Raw genomic sequence first — 24498 nt, 5'->3', positions numbered from 1 at the left:
AGATAAATGGACCCTGCTGGAACAATTCCAGCCTTGTCGTCCCTGCTGAAGTTATAACCAATTGTGTACTATGAATACAAGCATGTTGTAATACATACATTATAGGAAGTAAAAGGAGAAAACACTTTTCAACCCAATTCTGAATTTTTTGAACTGCTGTAAATTTTTGTTGGAAATGGAATTATAAACTGCCTGCTCTAAGAAATCTAGAATTTCTTAGTTTTGATTCAATGTGAGCACACACTTGAGAAAAAAAAAGAATATTAGAATAAAACGAAGGAAGCTATCCCTTTTCTCATAAATACCATGCTGATAAAGAAATTACTCATTTTCAGAATGGGACATTCTGAATAGGACATTGGAGAAGAAGATGAGAAAAGTATCTCGCAACCCACTGAATACAGCCATTACCACTGAGAACTTCGTCTAATCCATCCGATTTTCTGAACTCCTCTGCTTCTTATGCTGCTAGTCTTCAAGAGATCCATTCATTGTAAGTTCCAAAGACTTTAGACTCTTTTCTCAACTGGTTTGTATATTGGTCTCAATCTAGACACAGATCAATTTCGAAAAACCAAGACATAAAAATAATTAAAGTATCTGATGTGAGCCAGAACTAGAGGTTGTGTCACACACAGACCTTGCTACCCTTCTGGAGGTTGGACCAAGCCCCTGAAAACTCTGTGTTTAATGCGTTCTCACTCCAACCTCAACACCAAACCATGCTGCTTAGTTTATAATCCAGTCATATGTGGTAGTGGGCTATGGCCAGTGACTTGATTTCGTTTGCATTTTAGAATCTGGAGATTTGTGGCAATTCAATTGAAGAAAAATTCTTCTCATTTCTTAAAGCCATGTACTTCACTAATGTCATTATAAATAGGGAACTTCACAGATTTTAAAAAACAGAAAACTTTCATTAAGTCATTTGATACAGAACATCTGGCAAAATCACTCTGCAGATCAAAATACAGTGATGAAGGAAGAAACTGGCTTTATATTTTTGGGAGTGTTCTGTAATGTATCCCAAAAGACATGGTCGTCATGTGCAGTGTGCTTTATATTTGGGGATGATCAGTGAGTTGAACGGTTTCATGAAGACCTTCTTGTTTTCCAAGAGACCTTTTTCAACAGCCAACACAGCATACTCCATTAAATTTTACTATTGTTTCAGTGTCAAAACATGACTCTTTGAATTATTTCTTTTTCTTTCTTCTTAAAACAGTACCATATGACATGCATATGCATGTCATGACTAGTCTTTAACCTTTTGCCTTTTGAAATGTTTAAGTTTATATGACCTAAGAGTTAGACCTTGCTGATCTCCCATGCTGCTTCTTTTATGCACATGTGTAATGTGAAAATGTATATTTGTATCATACTTCACCTATTATAAAACATGTTTAAGTATATTAATCTTTGGTGACTAAGTAAATGACTACCAGGAGCCAGAATGCATGGTTTTATAAACCTAAACTTTGGCAAAAACTAGACTGGATTCAAATTCCATCTCTTCAATTCACTAACTTTGTGAGCTAGGGCAGATCACTTGATCTCTCTGAGGCCACGTTTACTCATCTGTAAAATGGGAATAGTAAGACATACTTCACAAAGTTGTAAGGATTTAGCGAGGTAATGTAGATAAAATGCTAAGCACAGTACCTGGCATATGAGAAATGCTCGGTAAACCGCAGCTCTTACTACATGATACGATCCTCAAGAGGTAAGTTATTAAACCCTTGGATCATGAGACAACTAAGCCTCCAGAATTACAAGATGTGTGCAAGGTCATGCAGCTAGTACTTAGAGATCTGGGACTAAAACACATGAGAGCTAACTCCGAATCTCATGTTTTTTCCTCTAAGAAAGGCTCCCTCTTGGCTTAGTTAAATGCCTATTTTACAGCTTCTTTTCTTATGAAGCTGTGATGTACCTGGGTTGTGATAGCCCTTCTACTTTTGTGGTCTGTACGAGCCTAGTTGAGATGTCATCCCAGACTGTGTGAGTATTCCTGCACTTTTGTTTTGCCATCTATAAACATGCAAGATGCTTCACTTATTCTTACCATTTTCTGTTTGTATTTTGACTTTAAAAAGGTTTGTTTGAGAATGTTGGCAGGCAAATGGCATGGTGAGCCTAGCAGTTTAAAACCTCTATGTCAATATTTATTTTCAGCCACTGGCAAAAATGACTCAGAAGAATGTATTACTTTTGACAGAGCATACCCATTTCTCCAAAATTTGAAGGTGTTATTTTATCTATAAGTATTATAGATATATATAGTTTATGGAATATAAACTATTGTATGCCTTTGTGATAAGGTTACCTGTAATCTTTAATCACTTGAATATGTTTGTCAGCAGCAAATGTGGGCCCTGTGGATTGATAATGCCAGAAAGAGCTGTTTGCTCTTTCTCTACACCATTCCTTCGTTTATGCCCATGGGGTAGTAAAGATGCAGAACGTGTCTTGTGATGTGCCTGGTCCACTCGGTACCATTTGGAAATACATATTTCATTTGACAGCATTTATAAATCACATATTTTCCCCTCAGAATAACTTGCAGTGTGAAAATGCTTCCATATGTTAGAAGTGGGTCTCTCCATTTTGCTGAGGGAGGAGGGGATGGAAATATAGTCTAGGTTTCATGGCATGTTGAAGATAAGTATTGTACAGGTTTAAAATGGTATCTGTTAATTTTAAGTAATTCCCTAGCGTTTTCTGCACTGCTAAATTTAGAGGTGATTTTGACACAAAATATCATATTAGTAATAATTAAATCACTCTTCACAAAGACTATTAGATATAGCTGAAATGCTGCTTCATATATTGAATCCAGATAAATTTAAGTGCTTCCTCTTCAGTAAAGAAGTACACTATTTTTAAATTCCCTCATGGATTCCAAGGCGGGATAGAGAAGCTTGATTGCAGCTTCTTGCAATTCCCAAACTCTTTTCCTTAAACTCACTCCTCTTTGCCCTGAGCCTTTGAGCAAGCAGGAGAAAAGGCTCCTTGTTCTCCCGTTTCACAGGAATAAATGGATGTTATTCCACTGAGAACAAGACCTCGGAGGCCTAGGCAGGAAGAAAGGAGCAGGGCTGCCACCCAAGGCCCTCACAAGCCCGGAAGGCCTGGACCCCATTCTCCTCTTGGGAACTCGCGGAAGCCCCCGGAGGTCAACATTCATCCTCACCTTACGTGTGTGAGAACTGAAATGCCCTGCTCGCCCTCGGGGCACAGAAATGGAGCAGGGGTACTGTGCCGCCTGCCACAGATGGTCCTGCACACATGTCTCACTGCTCTGCATTAGCACTAGTTTGAGAGAAGTAAAGGCCAGGTAGCAATTTGTAAACCTTACCAGAAACATTTGTTCACCATGCTAAAGAAGATTACAGGATAAAAACTTAACAGTTTTCAAATGTATATGACTTGAAAAAGTCTCAGAAAGAACCCCAAAAAACCTGAGAACAATCCTTTATATTTATTCATTTTCTTTCCTTCAAGCTTTTATGATCATTGAACTATTATGACAAGTCAAGATGAAAGGATCAGAGGAGATATTGTAATTATGTGATATCTTTTTTTAAAGCATTTTTTATTGTGTGAAAATATACATAACATAAATTTTACCATTTTAAATACAGTTCAGTGGTATTAGGTATTTTCACAATACATAACTATCAACACCATCCATCTCGAGAAATTTTTCATCATTCCAAACTGATTTTCTCTACCTATTAAACATGAACTCCCCATTCCACTCTCCCCTCAGCCCTTGGTAACCACTGTTCGACTTTCCGATTCCTTGAATCTGACTAGGTACCTAATGTAAGTGGGGTCAGACAATATTTGTCTTTTTGGGTCTGACTTATTTCACTTAGCATAATGTCTTCAAGGTCCATCTGTGTTGTAGCATATGTTAGAATTTTATTCCTTGTAAAGGCTGAGTAATATTCCATTGTATGTGTATACCACATTTTGGATCATTTTTTTAAATCAGCTTTCCCTCATTTTTCTCCTCCTCCTTTCTTTGCTTCCATTTGGCTCCATATTTCTCTCTAACACCCACCTTCCTTGTCTCCCTACACGTTTCCCTCCCTCTACTCTTCCCATTTCTCCTTCCTCCCTCCCTGACATACTCATCATTTTCTCTACATGCTTAATATGTATTAATATTACATACCAAGTAAATACTCTTCTTATGGGTATTTTTTTAATGAGGTAAAACTCAAGCTTATCTCATCTTAATTTTTTAACCATGTTATATACTTTTAATAATGATGGTCCTCATATCATAAAATTCTTAGATAGATGTAGATGGACATATAGTCCCAGCTCTCTGCACTAACTACTAACTTTGAGTAGATGACTTAGCTCCTCTGGTTTCAGTTTTCTAATATGTAAATTCAGTTGTACTACGTGATCTTTGAAGCCCCAACATTCAATGATTTATGAATATCAATCACTCGGAGGAAATTTTTGGGAAGAAAAATATTGATTTATTTGGTAAGTGTTAATTATGAGCTCATGCTATGAGCAAGATAATGAACAATATCTTGAGTTTAAGCCTTAAAATGTGAGAAACGTTCACAAAGAAAGAAGTTTGGCACATCTATTATGGTGGGGTTTTAAAAATATATTTATTTATTTATTATTTTATTTATTTATTTTTGGCTGCACCGGGTCTTAGTTGCAGTACACGGGATCTTTAGTTGCAGCATGGGGACTTCTTAGTTCTGGCATGCAGACTCTTAGTTGTGGCATGCGTGCGGGATCTAGTTCCCCGACCAGGAATCAAACCCAGGCCCCCTGCGTTGGGAGCGGGGAGTCTTACCCACTGGACCACTAGGGAAGTCCCTATGGTGGGGTTTTTTTTGAAGATTTGTTTTCTCTATCTTTTTGGTTTTTTCTTATCTTTACATTTGTAGCTAGTTGTTTTCTACAAACCCCTCTAAACCTACTTTGCTTCATCCCACTATCAAAACAATCACTTCTACAAATTAATTTTAGCTTACTCGATTTTCAAAAAGAAAAATGGCAAATAACACCAAAGCTTGAGAATGAAGCTCCTTATAACAAAGTTGGTCTTGTTGAACAAACAGAACCTCATAATCTGTAGCACTGGTATATGTCTTACCCATGCTCAGCTTATAAAAACACACATGCACACAAATCTTTATCTGCAATTTCATTTCTCTGCCGACAACTAAAGTTTCACACAGCCAACCTTAGACCAAAGTAGTCCATTTCCAACATTCAAAAACTTTCTCCTTACTTTACACTCTGTCTCTAGATGGCAGCATCCCTCTTTGTTACAAATTACCTCCTTTTATCAGGATGAGAAAGGATTTGGTACCAGTTACTTAAGCCAGTCATTATATAGATCTGAAGTATGGTTTTTTCACTTAGGTGCATCGCTACTCTAGAGGAATGATCAAGTTACTGAGCTGTAGTTTCTAGAGGTCTGGTAGTTTCTCTGGATCTGCTAAGGGAAAAGAATTTATGTCCTGTTAGCATTACATTCTTTTAGGACCTGAACCCATTCTGTGGAGATATAGGCCACTTAAAAAATTTCTTCCTTCTCTCTCCTGTGAGATCAGGTCCCATCTCCTCAGTTCCAATTTAACCCCTGTCCTCCTTCTGGCTCAGCTCACACATGCATGTTTTATGCTCTTTTGATGTTACTTTAGTTTCAAAATATATCTTCAGACCATCATCACGTGTTAGCAGTCTAGATCTTATACCTATGACTTCTGCCTTGCTTGTTTATTGCCATCCACAGTGGGTGAGCTATCTGACATTTGGGTAGAAGGAATGCAGCTTCCTACTGAATACAGGTATTGATTGCATATTAAATCCTGACTTTTGGATATTGGACTAGATTTGCCAACAGACTTCATTAAAAAGCAACTCAGGTGTGAAACTTACCTTGCCGAAATGTTGTTTAAGATTTCAAGTCAAGTTAATGATTTAATATAGTGGTTGAGCCAGCACTTTTTAAACAGAATTCTCAATTTAAATAAAAAGTGAATTATAACAATGATTATTATTTAGCCCTTTTTAATTTGGAGTTTTGGACACTGCTTGTTTATTTTGTCAAAAGCACAAAGGATTTCTCCAAGGCCATATCAGTCCAGTTCCAAAAACAGTGCATTGCTGTCTTTCACACTTCATGCAGTGTGAGAGATACGGACTGTGCTGTTGGTTAAAAGAAAACTGCTAGCCCAGCAAGCAGGTCACTTTCTCTGGGCTGATGTGTTTGCATTGATACAGCTGCATTTTCTCACCTCTTTCTCTTAGGGACAAATACCCCCTTCTGAGACAGTTGGATGTGGTTAGTAGTTTATATAGAAATTAACCGGTGACTTCAAAAGCAACACATTTTGAACAACTGAACCACAAACTGAGTTCAAGGGCCAGCCATCACTCAGGCCCTTCATAATTGCTTAGCTGAGCATCTATTTTTGTGCCCGATAAGAGGCAGTGAGCGTGGATTAAAGCAGAGGCTCCGGAGTCAGGGTTCTTGGGTTAGGATCTTGCCTCTACACCCCTGCTGTGAAGTCTTGGCCATTACCTATCTCATGAGGCTTTTGCAAAGAAACGAGCTAACACACGAAAAGCACTTAAAACAGTGTCTGGCCTGTGACAAACACTCCGTAAATGTGATTTGTTTATAAGTGACATGTTAGCACTGTGGTGTAGTCCAGGGTATAAACTCAGTTTACTGCTCTCAAAGAACTTGTACAACACAGTTAAGGAGACAACATCAACATGAATGAAATAATTATGGACAAATCATAGAATCTTAGTTTTGAAAGGGGTCCTATAGGTCCCCTAGTGGAACTCACCATCTAAGGTGTCTAGAGTGTCCTCAGTAGATGGCCTTCCATAACAACGGCATATCAATAAGTGTTGAAAGGTATCCTGTTGCCTGAGCTTCCCACCACGTGTGGCAGCGTTCTGGTGTGTGCGTTAACATGTGTGCCAAGATCTTGGTCCTTCATCCCACAGGGTCAGCCTCCTGTTTTTACCCCCAAGCTGTTATACACATTTGAGATTCATCTCTGTGGTACATGTATCAGTAATTCGTTTCTTGCTACTACTGTGTAGTTATCCGGTGTACGAATATACCACGATTTGCTTATCCATTTACCTTGTTTATATACACTTGGGTTGTTCACATGTTGAAGCTCACAGGAATAAAATCTGCTATGAACATTCTTGCTCAAGCTTTTTGTGGACGCATTATTTTCATTTCTCTTGGGGGAAATGCCTAAGAATATAATTGCTAGATCATAGGGTAGGTGTAGATTTAACTATATAAGAAACCGCCAAACTGTTTTCCAAAGTTGTTATACCACTTCACGGCAATGATTAGGAGTCTTGTTTCTCCACATTCTCCCCAACACATAGTATCAACAGTGTTTTTAATTTTAGCCATTCTAGTGAATGTGAAACAATATCTCGCAGTGGTTTTAACTGCATTTTCCTGATGAATCATTACGTTGAGCATCTTTTGATGTGCTTACTGGCCATTTGTATATTCTTTTTGAAGTGCCTGCAAGATCATTTTTCCATTTTTTAATCGAATTGTTTACATTGAGTTCTGTATATATTCTGATTACAAGTCCTTTTTCAGGTACATGTTTTACAAATATTTTCTCCCAGTCTTCTCTTTTCTTTTCCTAATATTATGCTTTAAAGAGCAGATACATTTAGTGTTGGTAGTCTGATTTGTCTAATTTTTATGGTTAGCACTTTTTCTGTCTGCCTAAAACCTTGCCTATTCCAACTTTGTGAAGATAGTTTTCTGTTTTCTTTCAGAAGCTTTATAGATTTGCTTTTGCATTTTAGTATATTTCATCTCAAGTTAATTTTTGTATGAGGTAGGTATTAAGGTTCATTTTTAGTAATATGTTTATCTATTTGTTCCAGGATTATTACAGAAAAGACTATCTTTTTCTCTTTCGAATTATCTTGGTATCTTTGTCCAAAATCAATTGACCACATATGAATAGTTCAATTTCTTGGCTCCCTCTTCTGTTGCAATGGTTGATTTTCTATCCTTACACCATTATTATACCATCTTGATTATTATAGCTTAAAATCCAAAGTATAAGTTGTCAACTCTGTATTTCTTTTTCAAGATTGATTAACTATTCTAGATCCTTTGCATTTCCTTATAAATTTTATATCAGCTTGTCCAAAAAAAAGTCTGCTAGAATTTTGATTGGGATGGCCTTGGCTCTCTAGATCAATTGAGGAGGATTGATACCTTAATAATATTGAGCCTTCCAATTCATGTATTTAGTTCCATCTTCTTTAGCTTCTCTCTGCAATGTCTGTTTTAAGTGTACAGGTCTTGCACATATTTCGTTATTTATTATTATTAGTTCTAGTGTTTTGGGCAGTGGACGTAGATTCCTAAGGATTTTTCTACATAGACTATCACTTGTCTGTGAATAAAAACAGTTTTATCTCTTTCTTTCCAATACGTAAGCCTTTTGATTTCTTTTTCTTAACTTAGTACACTGGCTAAGACCTCCAGAATGATGCTGAGTAGAAGGAATTACAGCAGACATCTTAGCAGGAAAATGTTCAGCCTCTCACTTGATACTAAAAGTACGATGCTAGATGCTGGTTTTTGTAAAGTTCTTTATCAGGTTGAGTAAGTTCCTTTCCATCCCAAATCCTTTAAAAATTTTTCATGACTGAATGTTGAATTTTGTTGATGTTTTTTTCTGCATCTCTCTGGCACAGTGTTGTTTATAATATTCCCTTGTTATCCTAATATTTGAAGGATCTATAATGGCACTCTATATCATTCCTGATAATGGATTATGTGTTTTGTCTCTCTCTCCCTCTTTTTTTTTTGGCTGCACTGCGCAGCATGCGGGATCTTAGTTTCTCGACCAGGGATCAAATCCATGCCCCCTTCAGTGGAGCAGTGGAAGTGCGGCATCTTAACCACTGGACCACCAGGGTAATCCCTGTTTTGTCTCTTTTTTATTGATAAATCTAGTTAGGATTTTATTAATGTTTTCAAAGAAATAGCTTTTGGGAATCAGGGATGAGTGGAATATTTCCTCCTAGCTTTGGTTTTAGAAGTAGGAAAATGACAGAGTTTTTTTGTTTATTTTTACTTTCATTTTTGTTTTTTTAAGTCTAACTTCAGAAATGTAATTAGGGATGGCTTTGGACAGCCATAGCTGTAATAAAATTGTGGTAAAATACACATACCATAAAATGTACCATCTTAACCATTTTTAAGTGTACAGCACAGTAGTTTTAACTTTGTTCACATTGTTGTTCAGTCAATCTCCAGAACTCTTTCACCTTATAAAACTGAAACTGTATACCATTAAACAATGACTACCCACTCACCCTTCCTCCTGCCCCTGCCCAAGCCTCTGGCGATTCCCATTCTACTTTCTGCCTCTATGAATTTAACAGTTCTACATATCTCATATTAGTGGAATCATGCAGTATTTGTCTTTTGTGACTGGCTTATTTCACTTAACATAATATCCTCAAGAATCATCCGTGTTGTAGCCGTATCCGAATTTCCTTCCTTTTTAAAGCTGAGTAATAATCCAGTTATGTATTTTGTTTATCCATTCATTTGTTGATGAACACATAGGTTGCCTACCCTTTTTGGCTATTGTGTGTGCAAGTATCTGTTTGAGTCCCTGCTTTCACTTCTTTGGGGGTATATACCCAGGAGTAGAATATCTGGTTCATAGAATAATTCTATTTTAAAATTTTAAATAGTAAGGAACTACCATACTATTTTTCACAGCAGATGCATGATTTTACTTTCCCACCAACAAAACACAAGGGTTCTAATTTCTCCACTCTCTTATCAACACTTGTTATTTTCTGTTTTCTTTTTTAAATAGTAACCATCCTACCAAGTGTAAGGTGGGAAAATGAAGTTTAAATAATTACATTTATTTTCCAAATCCTCACATATGTGCTATCCATTAGGAAGGCTTAAGGGAAAGGATTCCCGTCCTGGGTGTGAGGTTGAACATGATAAATGAATAGAATATGAGTTCTCACCTTTCTAATAATTTTTAAATGATCTATATTTGTTTCTACCAATCTGTGACTTTAAATGCTTTGCAGATAGAACAAAACTATCTCTCTGAAACTCCCTTTTGGTGAAAGAAAAACAGAAGTGTGTGTAGGTCTTCTGGAGATTGAGTTTAATAATGGTCAACAATTTAATCAATCATGCCCACATAATGAAATCCCATATGAAAACTCCAGACACCAAGCTCAATGGAGCTTCCTGGTCGGTGAACTAATTGATGTACTGGGAGAGTGGTGCACCCAGACTCCATGGGGGCAGAAGCTCCTGTGCTCAGGACTTGCCTAGACCTTGCCTTCATCTGGCTGTTCGTTTGTATCCTTTATAATAAAATGGCAATTGTGAGTATAGAGCTTTCTTGAGTTCTATGAATTGTTCTAGCAAATTTTAAAACCTGAGAGGGTTGTGAGAAGCCTTGAATTTGTAGTTGTCCAGGCAGAAATGTAGGTATCTTGGAGACACCTGAAAGTTGTAACTGGCATTTGAAGGGGGGCAGTCTTGTGAGACTGAGCCCTTAACTTTTGGGGTCTTTGCTAACTCTAAGTAGTGTTAGAATTGAATTGAATTGTAGGACACCCAGTTGGTGTCAAAAAATTGGTGTCAGAACACACAAAGAAAATCAGGAGGAATCCCAATGCATCTTGGGTCTGCAGAGGTTTTCTAATATGGACCAATGAAGAAAATTAATCATGGTAACACTAAGAATCATGGATTTTATGAGACAGCTATATATAACAGAAAGTGCCTTGAATGTAGATTTTGATAACTATGTAACCTTGGAAAAATCACTTGACCTTGAAGATTCCTAGTGTCCACATCTTTAAAAATGAGGCTAAGGATGCTTACCTGTAATAGTTAATTTTATGTGTCAACTTGGCTGCACCACAGTGCCAGATATTTGGTCACACATTATTCTGGATGTTTCTGTGAGAGTGTTTTGAATGAGATTTACATTAAACTGGTGAACTTTGAGTAAAGTAGATTGCCCTCCATAATGTTGGTGGGCCTCATCCAGTCAGTTGAAAGCCTGGCTAGAACAAAAGATTGACCTCTCCCGAGGAGGACGGAATTCTGCCAGCAGACAACCTTTGGACTTCAACTGCAACATCGGTAGGATCTTCACGTGGGTCTCCAAACTGCTGGCCCACACAACAGACTTTGGACTTGCTAACCTCTCTCCCTCTCTCTATATCTTTATCTATATGTATCTATATATTTCAATATACACACACACGTATATACATATAGAGTATGTATATATGTACATGCTTTGAGGTTAACAAAGTAGTTTCACATACATTATCTTATTTAATTCTCATAACAACCAGGTGAAGTAGTGTATTAGTCAAGTTTCTGCAGAGAAAGAGAACAATAGGATGTATACATACATGTGTACACACAAGGCATACATACCTACATGTATGTAGACACACGTTACATACATGTATACACACATGTATATATGTATACACATCTGTATAAGTAAGTAAGATAATGTCTGTGAAACTACTTTGTGAACTTCAAAGCACTGTAAAATGTAAGGATCGTTAAGTCTGCCTAGTACATGTAATGTGTACTGAACTTTGTGCTGAGTCTTTATAGACATATAAATTAATGTCTACAAATGTGGTCTCAGATCAATGCTATAGACAAATGGATTTGAAATGTCACAGAAGGAGCAATAGTAGAAAGATTAGCCTTCTGGACTTGTGTTCTGGACTAGTGTAGCACCTGTTGCCATAGAGTGTAAAGTCTCTGTGGCCAGGAAAGCATGCGGCTTAGCTGGCTTGGCTCAGCGTACACACCCAGCAAATGGCACAGTGTTTTCATACTCATTGTCCAGCTAACTGCTGAAGAAGAAGTGACTGTTATCTATGTGGTCACCCGAAAAGCACATTTTGTGAGTGACTAGGTGGAAAGAGTTAAATACCTTAGACTTCACATAAAGCACTTCAGCATCTAGCATGGAGGACTGGAAAGTACGCATGTGTTGAACCTGGTTATGCCTCAGAAGAGTTAAATGTCAATTAATCCTGACCTGTATGCTGGAATCTTAGTCTGGCTGGTGGTAGGCCAAAGCCACAAACTCAGAGTACCTCAGTGAATAAATCCACAGCCAACCCTCACTCTCTGAAACAAATGGCTTTGCTTCCTTGGACCTTTGCTGAACTTTGCATAATAACAAGGTACAAATATAGCTCGGTGGAAAAGTCAGAACCATTGCACTGAATGAATACTTTTAAACCCTAAGACAGTAACTGGAATGCAAACACTGCCCAGTGTCACTTGTCAACTCAGGTCTCTAGATGCCATCTCTTGTAGCAGTCAGTGCCCAGTCTGGATTGCATTAGCATGCTTCACAACTTTATGGATTGTGGTTTATGTGGGCAGATATTTTGAGACTCAGTTGTGGAAGAGTGTGGTTGCTTTCAAAACATTCTAGGCCAAAGCTTTGGTCTGCAAGAGGAGACCAGACTTCTAATCTTGTTGATATTTTGGGAAGTATGTCATCACAATGATATTTCCAGGCTGCTCTGGATACGGCCAGTAAGGCAGAGACCATCAACACAGCCTGCCTTAAATTAAAGCAACAGTGGGATACTATTTTCCACTTATAAAATTGGAAAAAAACAATTTAAAAATAATACCCAGTATTACTGAGACTCTCTATCTCTCCACTGCTGATTAGAGGACCATCTGCCTCCGCCACCCTGAAAAATCTTTAAAAACATGCATATCCTTTGACTCCACAATTCCATCTCTAAGAATGTATTCCAAGAAAATAATCTTATCTCGGTAATGATTTATCCATTAGTGTACGTTAAACACAGTGTTGCTTGTAATAGTGAAAAATTAGAAATCAAAGAAATGTCCAGCCGCAGTAAATTGCCTAAAAGAATTTTGCTACATCCATATGAAGGAATAGTATACAACTGTTAAAAATAAGGTTGTAGAAGAACATATAATGACAAGGGAATTTGTTCATAATCTATTGTTGAGTTAAAAAGCAGTTTGCAAACTCTATGTACAAAATAAGTCTATATTTGCTTTAAAAGATCAAGCAAAAGAATAAGTTGTACGTGTGCATATAAGAAAAGGCTAGAAGGCTAGCAACTATCTTTGGGTGGTGATTTTTACAGGTGATTTTTACCATCTCCTTTATGCTCCCCCTAGCAAGGTTACCATAATAAATATTACATCAACCATTGTGGGAGAGGGAAGGTAGCTTTAAACATTTCAAACAAAATGAACAGCAAACAAAAAAACCTATGATGAATTAGATTGTCTATTAATAGAGAAGCAAGTACATTTAACAGTGCTGTGATTAAACCCTGGCACATTCTAGGACTTTACGTTCTAAGGCAGTTAGTTCAAAATAATTTATATGAGCCCTGATGGTACAAAAGGGTCTTAGTAGTTTTTGCTGTTTTCACTTAATAGGAAGTATTTTATATCCACACTCTGCTAAACCTTGTACAGCATGAAGTCCAGGAACTGAAGCAGGGAGGTGGCCTGACACATTCACACAAATGTTAGCACACAGATGCCACCTTGGAAATGGGAGGTTTCAGCCCTTCAGCCAACACTCTTCATGCCACTGAAATCTAAAACTGTGTCTATGGAAAAATAAACAAAGAGCTTGTAGCCTAGATCCATGCATAGACAGATCCATCTGTCTATTGAGGGTATTGAGGAGAAGTTAGAAATGTCTGGGGTAAATCCTTAACCTCTTGGGGGTGACGTCATCCCCGACACCCAGCCTTTTCTACAAGTGTCCTTGGTGTCCCTGACAGAATGGATTGAAGGGATCATCCTGTCTATTCATGTCAACCATCTGCCGCTAATTGATGCAGCTGGCTGAGTAGTGGATTTGAAATTTTAAGACTGATGGTGAAAATGGCTGCAAGGTAGATAGTTCAGTCTGAATGAGTGCCCATCATGTGAAATGTGACACTTTTCCCTGTCTGTCTCCATCTGTTCCAGAACCATAAAAGAGAAAGAACCAAGAATATATTTATTTCTCCCACAAATGAATGAGCCAGAGATCCAGACAAATTTAGGCTTAAACTTTAAGTCCAAGATGATACCATTAGTGGTAGGACAAGGGAGAAAGTTGCAGACTAACTTAAAGCCACTCTCAGCAAATTTCCCCTGTAGCAGATTCAGCCTTGCCTAGATGGGTGTTTTGAATTACACAAAATCCAGAGTACTCTGGAAAAATGACAGTGGCTAGAAGTGTAAGCACATAAGTTTCAGAATGACAACTCCAAGGAATATGCATTCTCAGTAGTCTTCTATAGTCCTTATACTAAAGGACTATTGGTCCTAAACCAATAGTGAATGCAAGTTGACTCACCCTTGTACATCACTATTATGTCTATTCTCAGAGTTTAAAAATGGAAGATTGCAAAGCATTTCACAGCACAGATTCCCCAGCCCACCATCCTTCCGGGAATGCAAATGGACAGGAGATCACAGAACACACAACCCATTAGCCTGACTGACTCACCTTGATGTAGCTGGTCCTCTGGAATCTTCAGTCTACAGGTGTGCAAACTGTCGAACAGGTGGCTGCTGCCCTTTCTTTGTATGGTAGACATGGTACTGGCAGTACGGCTGTGGCTCCAGTATCAGTAGGGTATTCCTTCCCTTGGCCAGTCACCTAGAATGGTCTTCACACGATACCCGGAACCACAGAGGTACAGGCAGATCCTGTCCTTGAATGGAAAAACATTTACTTCTCTAATAAACTTCCAAGTGTTTCCTAGTCATGATTCTTGAAATAAGTATTTACCAACTTGTAGCTTCTCCTACATATAAAGATGCCAATTCATTTGGATAAAAACACAACTTAATTCTTCTTTCATTTCAAAGCACATTGAAGCTTCCCCCCTTATAGTGTAAAATCCAGTAAAGTAACTATTTCTAACAGATTACAGTTTTGCAATGATCGACTCCTTCTGCTGACATGAAGTCTAATGTCCCGAGTATTTAGAGACGACTGCTAGAGTAATACATACACAAAGGAAAAAAAAAAAAAAAAATGCTGCTGAGTTAAATCAAGTGATTTCTAAGCCTGGTCTGAGTTACCCTCCGTGACAGCTGAAAGTGAACAGTTCTTAAAGGAGGCTGGAAGGGGGAGGAGCCGAGTGGGCTAGGCTGATTAGCATATAGAGGCAGGCAAGAAATGGCGTTGGAATTGCTTTGAATAATAGTGACCAAAGCAGGAATTCTAAAAAGATGCCCCAACCTTGCAGTCATCACATATCTGCCTTCTGCTACTTTGTTTGTAATTAAAACGAAAGCTCACAGCAGGGGTTTATACCCATGGATATTGACATGTATACCCGACATCTAAAGGAACTGCTAATGAGCTCATGGAAATCTACTGCTGGAACTTTCAGTTTCTGTAAACACCTTTGAGTCTTCAGAAGGGGGCGGTTTTAGAGCAGACTGCTGTCAAGGCAATTATTTGGAGTCCTGGAAGAAAAATAAAAACACAAAACATTATCTTTCCAGAGAGCTGTATCTGTTTCCCCTTAGATTATCTATGACTACTTCTAGGTCATAAGACAAAGCTCTTTCCAGTGTTTTCTTGTGCTGACATAGCATACTTCACTGAAATACTGAAAATCATTTATATTTCATTGAAATAATAACGTATTTCATTACTGATTAAAGACAAACCCCAAACACCTTTCATTGAACTTAGGAACCTGCTACCTCTGAAGTTGTAATGAATGCTGGTAGATCCTACCCTTCAAGATTCACAGCTTCTGGGCTTCCCTGGTGGCGCAGTGGTTGAGAATCTGCCTCCCAATGCAGGGGACACGGGTTCGAGCCCTGGTCTGGGAAAATCCCACATGCCGCGGAGCGACTAGGCCCGTGAGCCACAACTACTGAGCCTGCGCGTCTGGAGCCTGTGCGCCGCGACAGTGAGAGGCCCGCGCACCGCGATGAAGAGTGGCCCCCGCTCGCCGCAACCAGAGAAAGCCCTCGCACAGAAACAAAGACCCAACACAACCATAAATAAATAAATTAATTAAAAAAAAAAAAAAAAAGATTCACAGCTCTTGTAGATTCAGAAATGAGGTGGTGGGCAAGGACAAGGAGAAAGGCAGAGCTGTTTAGCCTCAAAATCTGTTATCACAGCTTCCTGTGCACATTTGGAAACTGGTGCTAAGCTTGACACCCTAACTAGAAATTTACCTCCTAGCCAGATCCTGGTGGGCATCCTCATTTCACTTTGAGGCAATTAACAGTTCCCCAAGCATACTCTGAGCTATGAAAACTCTTATGGAATGTAACTGCTGTTTCATAATTCTTATGATTTTTATCAAACTGCTTTTACTATTTTAATAAATAGTTTACCTATTGCAGTTTTTTAGGTCCCTCAGAGTGTAACAGGTCATAGAAGTGTTTGGCTACATTGAAACAGATTCCTGTTACTAGAGAACCATAGTTCCTGCTTTAAATGGCTGGCATTTATCTCCTGCTTCACAATGGTCATGGTAGGAGGCTGAGGTATTTTCTTGCTGAATTACATAAAGCTATCAATATTCTGTCTAAAGCAATTATACTCCAATAAAGGTGTTAAAAATTAAAAAATTAAAAAGATTTTAAATATAAAAGAAAAAAGAAGATGCCTATGTTGGCATTAAGTAAGAGTGAAAGAGGGCACCAACACTATGTGTTCCCCACATTTGTTGGTATCACAGAATCTAACAACATTAAAAAGTATTCATATAGCTTATTGGGTTTGTTTTCATTGGAACGCTTATTATAATATCCAAAATGTCTTCTGATTCATTAGTGAAATAAAATAATTGTGCTCTATATTAAAAAAATATATATTCTATCTAGTTGTGGACCTCACTAAACGTATTATCATATAGGTAAATCAAATACCCCACACAACTGTAAGCCAGGCCTTGAGAGAAATGAATGTTTTAAAAAGTGTTTTACAATGAGAAAAAAATATATATATGTATATATGAATAAGAAGAGAGCATAGCATAATAAGCCCTATGCACTCATCACTTGGATTCAGTCATTATTAGCTCATGGATAACCTCGTTTCTAATGTGTGTTTCATCACAACCACTTTTCCCCCTCACTCCACCACTGGATTTGAAGCAACCCAGACATCATTGCATTCATAAATATCTCAATATGTATTTCTAAAATGCAAGGACTTTGAAAAATAGAACCATAATAAAAGTGTCACCTTTTTAACAGTTAAGCATGATTCCTTAATGTGATTAAATATCCAGGTGGTATTTTGCTCAAATTGGGACCCCGAAGTCCACACATTGTATTTGGTTGCTATGTCTCTCTAAGTCTTTTTTATTCTGTAGGTTTCTCTCTGAGAGGAAATGTTGCTTGGAAATTAGTGTCTACATTTACCCTAATGCAGGGTCTAGTGTTTCAAAGAAGTCCCCTAGATGCCTCCATTTTTCTTACTCACGAATGGATGTAAAGCTGGGAGAAAAGAGAAGGAAAGGAATGGTCAGCTGACCATAGAGCCAGCTTTCTAGCCCCAGCACTCCCACTAGTGTACTGTGTAACCTTGAACTAGGAACTTAACATCTCTGGGTTTGTGTCTTCATTTGTCAAATGAAACAAATGTTTAGTAAGCAATGCAAGAAAGTATTCAACACTCGCTCTGTGGATATGAAGGCCTGGAAAGGGAAGGGGTATCCTGTTTTGTCTTTGGCTAAAGCCTGAGAAGAAAAAATAGATTTAAAACTGAGAATCTGAGTAGAATTTGGGAGTGTATTTGAAAATCTAGGCCTTCAAGTCTCAAACTTGGCTGACTACCATAATTACCCAGGGAATGTGATAAAGTTAGAGAGTTTTGAGCCCCAATTTCAGAGTCTGGGGTATGGGATATATATAGTAAAAATCTATATATGTATAATTTTTAAGTAACTCCCACCCCCCCAATGCCAGCATTATTGAGATGCAGTTGAACATAACACTGTGTAAGTTTAAGGTGGTACACGTGTTGATTTGACACATTTTTTATATTGCAAAATGATTATCACCACAGCATTAGCTACCATCTCCATCTTGTCACACAGTTACCATTTCTTTTCTGTGGTGGGAGCTTTTAAGGTTTACTCTGTCTTAGCAATATTCAAGTATACGATATAGCACTATTAGCTATAGTCACCATGCTGTACATTAGATCCTCAAACTTGTTAATCTTCTAACTGGAAGTTTGTACTCCTTGACCAATAATGCTCGACAACCCCTGGCAACCACCACTCTACTCTGTTTCTCAGAGTTTGGCTCTTTTTAGATGGCATCAGTATAAAGTCCTCTTATCAGAATAAACAAGCATAACCTGCTTAAACAGATCTGGTTGGCTCCACCACTTCATTCGTTATATCTTTCCTGAGGACTGATGAAACCAAACAAGCACTCCCTAAACATAGTAGTTCCCAGTCCACGACCTAAGAGTATAGGGACAGTACCGGGGAAAGCTTGCTGCCTGGTTCCTCTGTGTCCCACTGTTGTGTGTCATTGAGTGAGCCCTGGGCAGCGACCCTGTGACTGAGACAAGAGCAGGCTCTTAACACTGCATGTTCCGTTACACTTCTGCTCTCAGAGGACTCTCTGTTTTGGTTCACCAGCTTCCATTGGAAATAAGGCAGTGTAGCCGAAAGCAGTATGTTACAGGAGTGCTGTATGTGAAATGACATCAGATGTATCAACCATAGTAAGTATCAGCTATAATAAGCCATAGCCGTTACTTTTCAGACACACCACCAAGTTAGTAGTACACGACGGGCATGTTGTACTTTGCTTTTTGCTTGTAAATAAAAGCAAAAAGTCAGAATACAAACGGTGAAGTCTGCTTGGGTCAAGAAACAGGTGAATAATATCTTGGCTTGCAGTTTGTTTAAAAATGAGTTAGAATCCTCTGAAAGCCAAGCTTTTTCTCTTATCAGCTCTCTCTGATGCCAAAACGATGCCACCGGTTTCCTTGGTCTAGGTTCTTCCTTCCCTCCCATATCCTTTCTGCTTAACCTGTGTCTTTGTACTCCCACAAGAGTAGAGTAGAATGGCATGTTACAGGTAAACAGTTGATCTTATCAGCTGGTGCTTTTGGCGTGATACTGGAAAAATTGATATTTGATGATTAGAATTCTCAGAAAGCTATGAATTCTAATCATAAGATATCAGTTTTATAATCTAAATGGTTCTCGGTTTATAGGAGAATTTTCTTTGTTCAATTGAACCATGTTTAAAAAGTATTGTACGTTACACATGCATTGTACATTAGTTCACAAGTGAGTTACTTGTTTAATAATAACTTGCCTTGTTTCAAAAGTATGTATGATACCTAGTTGACAAGTTTACCTACTCTTTGGGGGTCTTAAGACTGTTTTGAATGACAGGTATTATATAAATACAAAGCAGTAGTATTGCATTCATCACTCATTCCTAGAGCATAAGATAAAAGACCCTTAATAGAATCCAAACACAAAACTATGAGGCCCTGGGCTGAGCCCAAAGCACCGCAGGAATTATTAAATGGTTATTGCAGTTCAAGACTGGTGAACTAGTGTTAAGACTTTAGATTTTCTGTTGATTTTAAATAACAGATCCCTTGCTCCTCTGTATCAGCCAGTGGTAGATTTTTTTTTTTGAAATCCTCTTCCTTCCACCAAAGACATTATAGATGAGAATGTTGAGTTTCAAAATCTCACAATGACTCACATAGCATGTATATCACAAAATACCATCAAGGCAGGCTTTTGAAGCTGTTCAGAGTTGTGTTACTCTAAGTTACTGTATGTTATTAGCTCAAAGAATTTCCCAAGTAGTACAGTTAGCTGGACTCCCATGATTGCTATTTGTAGAAACAAAAGAGATGCAGATGGTTGTATTAGAGATTGTTTTGCTTGAATACTTACTCCTGTCAATAGATTCAGGAGGCTACACTGGCAGAGCACCAAATTGCTTATTTATCAAAGTTGCTCACCATTCTGAAATTGCTACCATTGAATGCCAACATTTGAGTTTTGGTTATCAGAAATATTGCCACGCTCCATGAACATTGCCTTGGCAGTTCAAACTAATTTTGGATCTTTCACGGCAGCCTCAGATTTGGCTGCCATAGGGCTCCCTCTGGAGGTCAGCAGAGTCCAAGGTCAGTTAGTAAAATAGCCTTGGCCTCAGGATAAACCCATGTTTTTTCATCCAGCACCCACAAGAATGGGGTCTTATATTTGTGAGCTTAGGAAATGATTATCTGTGTGTAAGATTGTAGGAAAGTTACCTGATTACAGGTGTGATTTGATCATTGCTATGTGCTGATATTTAATCTCTGTAGCTTTACATTTCCCTATCTTTATTGAAGTCTTTTAGCCAAAGTGAAAACACAACAAAATAAAACCAAAGATCAGAAAAATACCGAGTTTTAATTTGTTCATTCGTTTGTTTTAAGTGGCAAGGAAACACAGAGTATGGTGGTTCTGGTTCCATAATGTCCACCATCTGGGTAAGAGCAAGTGTTCCTGCAGAGTCTGAATTCCATCTAAAAGTGTTTGAAGTACCCAGGAATCAGGGTCAGCAGGTTTGCAGAAGAACTGAAATCTTTGAAGGTAAATACTCATTAACTGGCATCATTTCCAAAATAAAGCAGACTAACTTGCACCAGATTAAACTCTTGTTACTTCATTTGAATTTACATTTATAAGAATAAAATAATAACTAAACTATGTTCCTCATCTTCTCCCTCCCTCCTTCCTTCCTTCCATCCTTCCTTCCTTCATTTATTCATTTTCTCTCTTTTTTTCTTTCTCTATTTCTTCTTTCACTCATTTCTTTTATGTTAGCTAGGTGGAATATAATATATAACTAATTAATTTAATTCTATATCTGGGATTTGTTTCAAAAATAATTTAAATGAGACATATGGGGGGGTATAGATGAAATAACATTGGTCATAAATTGATAATTATTAAAACTAAGTGATGGGTACATGGGATTTATTATACTTTCATGTCTACTTTTTTTTTTTAACATTTCCACTATAAAAAGTTTTATAATTACTCAATGAATCTAATTGAAAGGGTACAAGAAATAGATAATGTGCTAAATTTATTAGGATGTGGAGAGAAACTCTTCAAATTTCCTATTTTTTACCCCACATATTATAAAACATATACAAATATAGGAAATGTTAATATTCATAATGTATTCATATAGTAGTACAAGAATACAATTTATAAACAAACAAAGGAAACCACACTGGGGTACATTCTTAAATATCTGGGCCATGATCATCAAGTTCAGAAACCTCTGTGGCAGAGAAAGAAGGCTGGACGTATGTGAAAATGACACCGTCATTTAAAGAGAACCAAACAGTCATTTTACTCATTACTTCTCAACTGTACAGATGTTCTCTTCTATACCATTTTTCTTATTTTCTTATTTCTATTTCTAAAAATACAATTAGGTTGTGTCTTAGTTTGGGCTGCTATACAAAACATCATAGACTAGTGGCTTATACACAACAGAAATCTCTTGTCACAGTTCTGGAAGGTAGACTTCCGAGATCAGGGTACTAGCATGATAGGTTCTGGTGAGAGTCCTCTTCCGGGTTGCAGACTGCTGACTTCTCACTGTCTTCACACAGTGGAAAGAGGGTGAGGGGGCTGTCTGGGCTCTCTTTTATAAGGGCACTAATCCCATTCATGAGGGCTCCCTCATGACCTAATCGCTCCCCACAGGGCCTACTTCCTATCATCATCACACTGGGGGGATTACAACATATGAATTTGGGAGAACACAAATATTCAGTCCATAACAGATTGTATTTGCAAAGATGGAAGAGAGTTTTCATCCAAATTCAGCTCCTCAGTGAGGCATTGAGGAAAAAATATCTACGAGCTCTTTGTATTCCCACATCCATGACTTCAGAGGCCTGCCCACAATATTCAATGAATATTAACTAACTTCTTACTGTAGAACTACAAACACTTTTGCCTCCCAACAGACAGATCTATGAGTGCGTGTGCACACACACACACACACACACACACACACCCCTTATCCCCCTGGCATTCACAACTGGCATGTGAGAATCAGGTGTTGTAGCTCAGACATTGATCTTCAGCTTTAAATAACAACAGCACCTAGTGAGCTGCAGGTGGGAAATCCTAGACCAGTTTCGGGGCTCCCTGAACATTTGCATCAGTACCAGGGCCATTGAAACCACTCCCTAATTTCTCAGTGAGGACCCAGAGTGACTGGGCTTGAAGAAGATGGAAGGATCAGAATATAGGATCCCTCTCATTGTCTCAGAGATCCAGTGGGGTAACCATATGAGAGTGGTAGAAGGTAAATCAAGAAAGAATCAGCCTTCCACATCTGATCATTTGATTATTTCTCGATTTAATGGGAGCTTGAAGCTCTCCCAGGAACTCCAAAACCTGGATTTATGTGTTATTGGCACAATTAGGTGAAACTACTAGCATGTTTTTCTGTATATTACACATATCAGTTACATCAGCAAACATACTTCTTCACTGTCAGCTTTTCGAAGTAAACCTGTGTAGATAGTCAATCCTAAATAGAAACTTTGAGAAGGCAATAGAGAACAGATATTTTAAAATTACTGGTAGGAAAGACTAATCAAAATAACAGGCCAAGCACACACTTCCAAATCCATTCAAATGATTAAAAAGTTGTACAAAGAGAAAAAATTTAAACATAGATGTTTAAAATATAGACATTATACATTAGAAAGTTATCTTCATGTATCTGCCATAATTGGACAAGAAACTATGAGGACTCACAAGAAGATAAAAAAGAGAAGGAATCTAAACAGTAAGAGTGGAGTAAAGCATGGTAGAGAGGAAGCTTGGGGTCAATAAATATAGGTAACATGGGCAATCATCACATATTAATGAAAAAACTGCATGTGGAACAGTAGCATTTAGCCACAGGATAAATGCTGACAGTTGTCCTTTAAGAATGTGAGTTATCTGCCTGGAAAAGGCTTTTAAACTGGGACCAGAAAGAGAAGGAGAGCTGGAAATGCCCTAGGACCACTCTCTCTCACCTCCTGGCTGGAAAAAGATATGGAGAGAGACTGGAGAGGAAAGTAGATCTGTTCAGGAAAGAAATACACTAAAGGCTTCCACTCCTTTGCAGTCACTCCTCCTTTGCAGTAATGGGAGGATGTCTTCAGGCTGCCTGTCTGCTCTGTATCCATGAACCCCAAAGTGAAGTCTGTCAACACAACCAGCACACTGACACAAAGTATGCAGTCAGCCCTCAGGAGAAGACCTGCTGGGGGAAAAGACCCAGGCAACTGCAGGGGAAAACCATGCTAACTCCCAAAACAGTGACCTAAATTTTTACTCATAAATATGAATGGCCAATGCAGCATCATCAGATATTTGAGAAAAGCCAGTAGAAGAAAGGAAAAGGACCAGGATTAAGCAAAGGGTTAAGCAAACAGAACAGATGACTCTGGAAAAAATAGAAATAATGCAGAAAACCAAAGGGAACTTTAAAAAAATAATTTTACTTAGTGTCCTCAGAGAGAGAAAGGATATTACATCCATAATACAAGAATAGGTCACCATGAAAAAATGAGCCATTAGGGCAATATAAAAATTATTCGAAATTAAAAATATGATTGCCAAAATTTTTTTTAATTACTAAACCTGACTTGAGTAATAAACATGATTGAAGATAGAATTAGTCAAATAGAAGGTAAAAATAAAGGAAATCTCAAAGGTGCAGAGCAAAAAGGCAGACAAAAATGTGTAAACAAACTGAAACATGGAAGTTCAGTGTAGGAGGTTCATATACTCCTCCACTTACTAGTTGTGACCTTGGGCAAGCTGCACGGTACTAATATCCAACCTTAAATTTGCATTTACTGTTTGCCAGTACTAAGTCCTTACACATGTTAACTCATCTAATCCACTCAGCATTCCTCTATCTGTAGGATATCTTTCTATCTGCCATGATCTACTACACCCTTGATTTGAGGAGCTGGATGCTCTGTAGTACTTTCACCTGATAAATTAGTCTCTTTATAAAATACCAATTAAGTGACCTAGAGAGTCCACAACCTACATTTCACCCCTCCTTTCAAAGGTTAGCCAGGGATTCTCTCTCTGCCTTCCTGCAAATTTTGTGGTGCCTGTGGTAGAGGGAAAACATAAGGCACAAACATAGAAGCATCTAGTCATGCAGCCAAGAAATCTCAGAGACAAGAGTCAATGCCAAAACAGGCAGTAGTAATCCACTGACATGTGGTTTTGGCCTAAACAGAGCTTCAAATAATATTGAATTAACAATCAACATTTCTTTTAAAAGACTTGTAGATTTTGTCCAAAATTCTAAATTGTAGTTTCTTATGACAAAATTGG

The 24498-nt window shown here is 38.0% G+C and overlaps 1 protein-coding gene across 3 annotated transcripts in view; it reads right to left on the bottom strand.

Annotated features, from left to right (window-relative positions):
* Positions 1-15200, bottom strand: part of RANBP3L (RAN binding protein 3 like) — a 47840-nt gene extending 32640 nt beyond the window's left edge. For 2 of the 3 annotated variants that reach the window (XM_082453815.1, XM_082453816.1), the window contains exon 1: positions 14604-15199. In XM_082453815.1, the coding sequence (XP_082309941.1) occupies positions 14604-14694 (91 nt within the window). In that variant the 5' untranslated portion in view covers positions 14695-15199. Of the gene's footprint in view, positions 1-14603 lie in introns of all 3 variants that reach the window. The other variant, XM_082453814.1, reaches the window with a different exon arrangement.
* Between the last annotated feature and the right edge of the window lie 9298 nt (positions 15201-24498).

The sequence above is a fragment of the Balaenoptera physalus genome (genome assembly GCF_965194825.1).
Source record: "Balaenoptera physalus genome assembly, chromosome: 3".
Classification (NCBI taxonomy): Eukaryota; Metazoa; Chordata; class Mammalia; order Artiodactyla; family Balaenopteridae; genus Balaenoptera; species Balaenoptera physalus.
The sequence above is the reverse complement of the archived record's forward strand: the minus strand, read 5'-3'. Positions and strand labels throughout refer to the sequence as shown.